Source organism: Apis dorsata, unplaced genomic scaffold, assembly GCF_000469605.1.
Source record: "Apis dorsata unplaced genomic scaffold, Apis dorsata 1.3 scaffold_41, whole genome shotgun sequence".
NCBI lineage: Eukaryota > Metazoa > Arthropoda > Insecta > Hymenoptera > Apidae > Apis > Apis dorsata.
The window spans coordinates 41,338-50,097 of record NW_006263343.1 but is presented as its reverse complement, the minus strand read 5'-3'; the positions used below and the strand labels follow the sequence as shown (position 1 = coordinate 50,097).

General features: G+C 17.7%; 3 protein-coding genes across 3 annotated transcripts in view; 2 read left to right on the top strand and 1 right to left on the bottom strand.

Moving 5' to 3' along the window:
* Positions 1-1,983: 1,983 nt before the first annotated feature.
* LOC102671468 (sphingomyelin phosphodiesterase 1-like) lies at positions 1,984-5,196 on the top strand. Its single transcript, XM_006608587.1, has 8 exons — positions 1,984-2,070; positions 2,482-2,792; positions 2,889-3,269; positions 3,529-3,701; positions 3,919-4,119; positions 4,312-4,654; positions 4,775-4,965; positions 5,060-5,196. Exons 1-8 carry the CDS (start codon positions 2,004-2,006, stop codon positions 5,181-5,183), a joined length of 1,791 nt encoding a protein of 596 aa, XP_006608650.1. The 5' UTR covers positions 1,984-2,003; the 3' UTR covers positions 5,184-5,196.
* Positions 5,197-5,237: 41 nt separating this feature from the next.
* Positions 5,238-6,940, bottom strand: LOC102671600 (ubiquinol-cytochrome-c reductase complex assembly factor 1). Its single transcript, XM_006608588.2, has 6 exons — positions 6,768-6,940; positions 6,245-6,451; positions 6,079-6,151; positions 5,829-5,995; positions 5,473-5,667; positions 5,238-5,408 (listed from the first exon to the last, which is right to left on the bottom strand). Exons 1-6 carry the CDS (start codon positions 6,801-6,803, stop codon positions 5,337-5,339), a joined length of 750 nt encoding a protein of 249 aa, XP_006608651.1. The 5' UTR covers positions 6,804-6,940; the 3' UTR covers positions 5,238-5,336.
* Positions 6,941-8,058: 1,118 nt separating this feature from the next.
* Positions 8,059-8,760, top strand: part of LOC102671247 (rab5 GDP/GTP exchange factor) — a 3,546-nt gene continuing 2,844 nt past the window's right edge. Inside the window, exon 1 of the mRNA XM_006608585.2 lies at positions 8,059-8,425. Within this exon, the coding sequence (XP_006608648.1) occupies positions 8,247-8,425 (179 nt within the window). The 5' untranslated portion in view covers positions 8,059-8,246. The remainder of the gene's footprint in view (positions 8,426-8,760) is intronic.

Genomic DNA, 8,760 nt, shown 5'->3' with positions numbered 1-8,760 from the left:
TTTAATGTCAATGAAATGTGAAAATAAAGAATTTTTTTAATTAGTGGATTTTTTATAAAATTACTTTAAATAAATAATAAATAGATTGATTATGATCAATATTTCAAGCTTTTACAAACTTTGTTTTATCTAAAAGGATTAAAATCAATTTAAACAATTGAAGGAGGAATTCAACTTATATTATTTAAAATTGATATTTTGAGAAATTGAATAAAATCAATGGAAGTAAAGAATGACAGAAGTACAGACATAAATAATTTAAAAAAAAATAATATAAATAAATCACATTTTTTTTGTCGCAATTAGATATCAGATTTTATCAGAATAAAAATCTTTCAAATATACTTGAGCAATATCAATCGATAAATGATAATAAATTTCAAAATTCAAACAAATATTGCACAATATACTTTGTCTTTTTTTAATTATGTATAGTGTTATATTTTAAAAAAACAATAAAAATATATGTATTTAATATTTAATAATAATAATAATAATAATACTTTAATTTTTTTTATTATTATAAAAATAATAAAACGAAACATTTTTCAATCTAATTAAATCGAAAAAAAACACGAAGAATTGAAAATTATGTTATATTTTTTATAAATAAAATTGCATATAATGTAATATTCTTCAAAACATTTAACATCAAAATTAGTCTCTAAATTTTATAACTTTTAATAAGAGAATTTCTAGTTTTGTTTCGCTCTTGTTTATATTTTTTTTAAAACATTAGTAAATTTTTTTGTAACAGTTTTTGTATAAAGTTTATTAATTTATTGATAAGTGTTCGACTAAATGTAGACTTATTAAATTTCTGTAAATAAATATTTTTTTATATTTATATATTTTATTTTTAAATTTCTCTAATTTCTTCTTGATATTGATAATTGAATTTTTTTTATTTGTTTTACAATCTTTTAATCTAAAAAAGTTAATTTTTTTCTTATTTTTTCTTATCTAAATTTTAAATTTTTTGAAAATAATTTTTGATATTCCAAATATGATATTCCAATGTTATCTATTTATTATAAAAATTTGCTCTCTTTATTTTTTTTTTAAACAAATTTCGTTTCAGCACGCGAAATAATTTCTTTATTTTCTAATATATAACATATTCTAATATATTGATATTTTTCTATGAAAATAACAAATTGTTAATATTAATATTATCGATACAGTTAATGAAAAATTTTATCATTAATATTAGTATTTTAAAATTAATTAATTTATAAATTTAATTAAGAAATTTAATATAATAAAATAAATTTAATAAAATAATGATTTTTTTTATATTAATTTTCTAACTTGTCAATAAATCAACTTCAAACAATCAAAATTTTAAAAAATTTTTTATATCAATGCACGTGAAAAATGTAAAATAACATATAAAAAAAAAAAAATCAGAAAAAATTAAAACAAATAATTTTATAAGAAAAGAATATTGCAAATTTTTAAAATATGTCAAATTATCAACGCGATCATATTTAATATACGAAAAAAAAAATGAATAGAATAATTTTTAATCTAGTAAAAAATTATATATATTAAATAAAAAATAGTTTAATTTTATTATATATTATATATTATAATGTTACAAATATTAATACCTTTATTAATTTTCAATATTGATTTATTCGAAAATATTATTTTAACAGAAGAAATTATTCTATATTTATAGATTTCTTAATTTTGAAGAATTTAATTTTATTATTAGAATTTCTAACAATTTGATAATACATAATATATATATATATATATTACTTTTTTAAATATATTAAAATTTTAGATGTAATGTCTAGTATATAAGATTATTTAAATTTTAATTATATTTCTTAATATTGAATGTTTATTTTTAAAATCAGAGAATAATCATTTCAAGAAAATATTGCACCATTTATCAGTAAAAAAATATTCAAACAAGATAAAAAAAAAAGGGGGAAACAACGGAAACATTGAATTAAACGTAGTATTGAATTGAATTGAAGTGGAAAAACAAAATGTTGCAACAATTAATTTTGAGTTTATTAATTTTAATTATTAATAGTTCCGCTTTAAATATAGAAGGTGAGATAAAATAATTAATTTAAAGTAAATTATAATTAATAAAAATAAATTTAAATAAATTATTTATTTAAATAAATAAAAATAAATTAAGAAAATAAAAGTATTTTCATTTTTTAATAAAAATATGTTATATACAATATATGTTATAATTACGAATAATAATAAAACTAATAATATTTTCTAATTGAATAATATTCTAATAAACATATATTGTATTTAAATTAATAAAATATTATTTAAAGAATTATATTTAATTCATAAATTTAATGTAATTTATAAATTTTAATTTTCTTTTGTTAGTTAAAATTTTTAAGAAAATTATTTTATTTATTATTATTTTATTTATTTATTATATTAATTATTTTTTTTGAATTGTTTAATAAAAATAATAAAAAATTTATTTATTAACAGATGTAGATGTAATTTCATTTTCAAATGAAATTGAATTATGGACAAATTTAAACCATGAAGGAGAATTGTTCAAGAATATGATTAACTTTTTAAAGATTCCCATGGAACTTCAAAATTCTGATTGGAGATCTTTCCCAGCTAATTCAAGTACTAAAATATGTATAATATGTAAAACAATTTTAACAACATTTATAAATTTACGACATAAAGGAATGTCTGAAGAAAATATAAAAAACAATGTAATTAATTTATGTGTGCTTTTAAACATTCAAACAGAAAGAGTATGTAGAGGAGTTATTGAATCAAACTTGGTAATTAAGCTTTATATTTAACTATTTATTTATCATTTTATTTATCAAAATATTTTAATTTTATTTATAGATTATCATAATTTTTTATTTTTGTAGCCTATTATTTTGTATATAATAGATTCCAAACCAAATTTAACAGCTAGTACAATTTGTGGTGTTGTCCTGGAATCTAAATCTTGTCCTTTAAATGATTCTAAATTTGATTGGAATATTGATATTAATAACAATTTTAATATAACAATTACTGAAAATGAAACACAAGAACAAATTAAAATTTTACAAATAACGGATCTGCATTATGATCCTCTCTATGAAGTAAATAATAATGCAAATTGTGGAGAACCAGTTTGCTGCCGAAAAGATCAAAATAAAACTGATATATCTTCATTTGCTGGATTTTGGGGAGATTATCGATCCTGTGATACTCCATGGCATGCAATTATTGATGCTTTACATCACATGAAGGATACACATCAGGTACCAAAATTATAAATAATTCAATAAAAAAAGATTAATAAAATCCAGACAATGATTAATTAAACATAAAATTTAAAATTTATTAATTTTTATTTAAAAATTTCATTTTTTTTTATTTTAGTATTAGTAATTTTTTTAAAATTATTATATTAATATATAGAATCTGTTGCTCATAAGTTTAGATGTACTTAACAAATTACAAGTACTATAAGATATAGATTTATATCACAATTTAAATGAAATTTATTTTAATTTCTAGGATATAGATTTTATATATTTTACTGGTGATATAATAGATCATGGAGTATGGGAGACATCAAAGGAAGGAAATATTCAAAGTCTTATAAAAATGTATGATTACATTCATAATCTTTTTAACAATACTATAATGTATCCAGTACTTGGAAATCATGAACCACATCCTTTAAATCAGTAAGTTTAGTGAAATTTTAATTTTGAAAAATTGATTTTACTATTAGAAAATAAATTTTTTGCAAATTATATGTTTATAATCGAAAGATATCAATATGCCTTTTATTTTTGATTTTTGAAAAATCTTTTTGGATATTTTTTTTTTAAACATTTGATTTTATATTTTTTAATTTAGTAATTGAATCATTTGCATATAAAATTTTTAAATTAAATATAGATTTGCACCAAAAAATATAACACAAGATAATTTAACTACAAATTGGCTTTATAAATTAATGGCAAATTTATGGATTGGATATGGTTGGTTACCAGAATCTACGCGTTCTACAATACTTCAAGGGGGATATTATACTGTTATCCCAAAAAAAGGATTTAGAATTATAGCCTTAAATAGTAATATTTGTTACTCTTACAATTGGTATGTGAAATAAATATTATGATTTTATAATCGTAATAAAATAATAATAGTAATAATTGCTATTAATAATTACTATTAAAAATAAATTTTTTAAAAAATAATTATTAATTTCAAAATTTTATTTTATAATTTATTTTAATTATAATTCATTTTATATATATATATTTTTTAATTATTTGTTTATTTATTCAGGTGGCTTTGGTATAATCCAAAAGATCCTGATAATCAACTGCAATGGCTTCTAAATATTCTTTCTGAAGCAGAAAAGAATAATGAATTTGTACATATTTTATCCCATATACCTTTTAATAGTAATAATTGTTTTAAGACATGGAAACGAGAATACTTAAGAATAATTGATAGATTCTCCCATTTAATTAAAGCTGAATTTAATGGACATACTCATAATGATGAAATAGCAATATTTTATAATTCTGATAAACCAAAACATATTGGTTGGAATGGTGGTAGCATAACAGCTTATTCAAAATTGAATCCGAATTATAAAATATATATAGTGAATTGTAGTAGTTATGTAAGTTAATTTTTTATTTATTTATAATAAAAAATAATCTAAATTAAATAAATATAATTATGTAAATGATTATAGACTTATCTTAATTTGGTGTAAGAATATATTAATTCCTTCTTGCAGGCAGTAATTGATTACCAAAATTGGATGTATGATCTCAGTTTTGCCAATAAAAATATCCATGTTAGACCAATCTGGTATAAATCATATTCCTTTAAAAAAGAATATGACCTTATTGATTTATCTGCCAAATCTTTAAGTGATTGGCTCTCTATAGCAGCAAAGAATGAAACATTATTAAACAAATATTATAGGTATGATACAGTTAAAATAAAATATTAAATATAAAATTATATATTTTTTATATAATTTGTTTTCATTAATTTATTTATATTATTGTTATTATAGGAATTTTTACAAACAAGCAGAACTTTCATTGCAAGAAAATTGTGATTTAAATTGTAAAAAACAATATTTATGTCATATAATTGTAGGTTCAGAAACTAAATTATGTAATACTTTAATAACTTAATTATTATTATTAATTATATTATTAATTATTAAATATAATTGAAATAAAAGATGAAATTTTGATATATAGATTTAATATATTTGTTGCATTAAATTATAACTAGTTAAAATTTACAAATTCATTCAGAAATATTAATAAATTTCACTTGATAATTTACAAATCTACCCATTTTACTATTGATTTTTGGAAAACTTTTTCAGGTGGAATTTTATCAAATTCACTAATCTAAAAGCAAAATAATCATATTATTATATAATATGCCATAAGAAAATAAAAATATTTTCATTACCTGTTTTCTAACATAAATTAAAAGTTTTTCTAGATGTTCTGGATTGTTACATTCTAAAGAAAAAAACCTTCTCCATAATGCACTAGCTAATATTTTATCATCTGACATAATTCCTTCATCATAACCAATTACAGCAGCATTAAACTGATATGTTAATTCCATTAATTGTTCCTTTTTCACTTTTGGAGCAATTGGCTAAAAAAAGAAATAAATATATTTTACACAATAAATTGATTAGTAAAAATTAAAATTAAAATAAAAATAAAATTTAAAATTTAAAATATAAAACTTTTATATGAAATAAATATACTTATATAAATTGTAATTCAATGATAATAAATAATTTAAATACTTACACCAAGTAATTCTACTCTTGCAAGAACATCATGCCACATGGCTTCGACAATATTCTTTACAACTACTTTACCTTTTTCTCCTTCAGCCATAAAACGTACCATTAACATCCAAACATGCAATTCTGTGATTAAAAACCAAGAGAAAAATGTATCTGGCATATTAAAACCTAATAAATAAAAATAATTTAATCATGCAACAATTTATTAAATCTAATTAAATGATGTCAAAATATTAAAATCAAAAACATACCTTTAAAAAATATTGAATAATTAAGATTTCTAGGAATGTCATCATATAATAAATAGCCTAATCCACTTAAATACTAAAATACAATAAAATATAAATAAATTTGTATTAATGTTTAATATATATTTATTATTTAACATTATAAAATTCATAATATAATTATACTTACATATTTTTGCCTGAAAAGATCAAACCTATGTAATAAATTTTTAAATATTCCACTTGGACTTATTGGTTTAATTAAATTTTTAGATACATTTTTTATATGTACATTTTTATAAAAATGACGAAATTGAGGTTTTATTAAAAAATATATATTGCTATTATTGATAAATTTATATTCTGTTATATATTTTAATGTGGACGACAAAGGTATCTTTTATCATAAATATTTTAGAGGCCATACATTAAAAAGAAAAATTAATTTAATTAGATGTTATAAATAAAAAATCATGATAAGAAAATTTACAATAATTATTATACCATAAATATAAAAATAATATATAATATTATTATCATAAATAAAAAAAATAAAATCAATAAAAACATTATAATGTTTATATTTTTTAATATATATCTTTTATATTTATAATCTTTATCTTAAGATAAGATTAAAATTAATAATAATACAAAAATAATTTTTAACTACTAGGTTAATTAAAATCTTTTATTATTTTAAATAAAATATATACCTTTTTAAGAGTTAACATTTTTGTACAATGCATCATTTTGTCATATATATTTTAAATTTTTAACAAAATATAAAAAACATTTAATTCTTTACTTTTTAAATGAGAAAACAAACTAAAACCCTTGTTCTTTTTTAAATAGCGAAAACATTTCTCTTAATAACCTTAATAAAAAGCGCGGCAAAATTTGAAATTATATTTATAATTATATTTTCTATGATTTTACTAAAAAAAATTCTAATTAATATGTCAAAAAAATATTAAAGTAAGCTTTAAAAATGGAGTATATCTATATAAATTATATATGTATTAAATAATTTTATAAAATAATAAAAAATTTGTATTTTTTAACATATGTGTTGAAAATTAATATATTTTATTTCAATTTTAAGTCTTAAAAATTATAATTATTATATAGTTTTCAATTACAATGAATAATACGCAAATAATAAATAATGATTAATTATTACTATAAAAAAAATTCGAAAAAATAAATATTTTATTAAAAATAAAATCAATTTTTATAAAATATTTTATACAAAACATTAATATATTTTGGGATACTTTTTGGGAAAAATATTCTAAAAGTCAAAATAAATACAAAAATTGACATATAAAAATATTGGTTCAGATTTATTTATTAAATGATAAGCAATTTAAATTTCTCTTAAATGAAGTACATTCTGTTTTTATTTCATCTAAAAACAAACTTAATAAACCTCATTTTTATTGTATGAATTTTTGTTTTTTTTTTGGTCTTTAAAATTAATTTTCTAAAAATATCATCAATATATATATTTATTCTTTATATAAAGAACGAAAAAGAGATTGAATCATTTTCTAATTTTGACAGAAATCGATGTTAAATATAATTTTTAAATATTCATTTTTATAATATTCATTTTATATTCATTTTAAATATATTGTTAAATATATATTTATTTATTTTGTTTTATTAAGAACAAATATAAATAAAAAAAAAAATAAAGAATGAAAATAGTGAAAAAAATAAGAATAAAATAAAAATTATAAAATTATTTTACATAATAATAATATTATATAAAATTAGTACCATCTCTAGAGTGCCGCAAATGAAAATAAAATAAGAAAAACAAATAGTAGAAAAAGATAAAGATAGGATAAAAACTAAACACCATCTCTTTTAAAATGTTTTTGGCTCTCTACTTTATCTTGCGTTTAAAAAAAAATGTCTTTCAGAAATAGAGCAATTCTTACCCTATCTCTATTATTTGTTATCTTTGTTCATATTTTGTTTTATCTGTAACACTCTAGAGATGGCGCTGATTCATAATTTTTATCTCTATCCTTTTTCATTATTTTCTCTCTTTAATTTACTCTAAAATTTATTCGTTTAAAAGACATCAATATGTGATTAACTTTGTTATCTTCTTTGCTTAACCTATTGATTAAAGATCAATATTATATACAAAAAAAACTTACGAACTTAAAAATTTTTTCAAAATGTATTCAACAAAAACACCCACTTTAAGAATTGATGAAGCTGATCTTAAATGTAAAAATGGTTGTGGATTTTATGGAAATGCCGAATGGGAAGGTTATTGCAGTAAATGTTATAGAGAGTATTTACAAAAGCAAAGATCACAAACAGAATGTAATATTCACGGACAGGGATATGATTTGTATGTCTATTGATTATAATTAATATTAAATTAGTTACAATTAAAAATTTTTTAAATTTTTAATTCAATATATTTTAAATCTTAAATATAAAATATTTCAGAAAAATGATTTTTCTAAAGAATTGTACATTATAATAATAATTATGTTATTATAATAATTTAATACAGTTATTAATTAATATTTAATTTACATTTTCTATTCAATTATTTACTCAAAATAAAATAATTCTATTTTTTTATGAAAGATCTTTGTATATAAAAATAATTAGAAATTATACATTTGGATTTTTTTTTTACATTTATTCCTTATATTTTTCTTATTATATATTATTATA

What these genes read in the sequence shown, in the direction of transcription:
- LOC102671468 (XM_006608587.1), top strand. Translation starts at nt 2,004, where the DNA reads ATGTTGCAACAATTAATTTTGAGTTTATTAATTTTAATTATTAATAGT. An exon ending in TTCCGCTTTAAATATAGAAG is followed by an intron (nt 2,071 to 2,481) that starts GTGAGATAAAAT and finishes ATTTATTAACAG; the next exon opens with ATGTAGATGTAATTTCATTT. An exon ending in TTATTAAACAAATATTATAG is followed by an intron (nt 4,966 to 5,059) that starts GTATGATACAGT and finishes TTGTTATTATAG; the next exon opens with GAATTTTTACAAACAAGCAG.
- LOC102671600 (XM_006608588.2), bottom strand. Translation starts at nt 6,803, where the DNA reads ATGATGCATTGTACAAAAATGTTAACTCTTAAAAAG. An exon ending in AAATGTTAACTCTTAAAAAG is followed by an intron (nt 6,452 to 6,767) that starts GTATATATTTTA and finishes TTATGATAAAAG; the next exon opens with ATACCTTTGTCGTCCACATT. An exon ending in TTATTCAATATTTTTTAAAG is followed by an intron (nt 5,996 to 6,078) that starts GTATGTTTTTGA and finishes TTTATTTATTAG; the next exon opens with GTTTTAATATGCCAGATACA.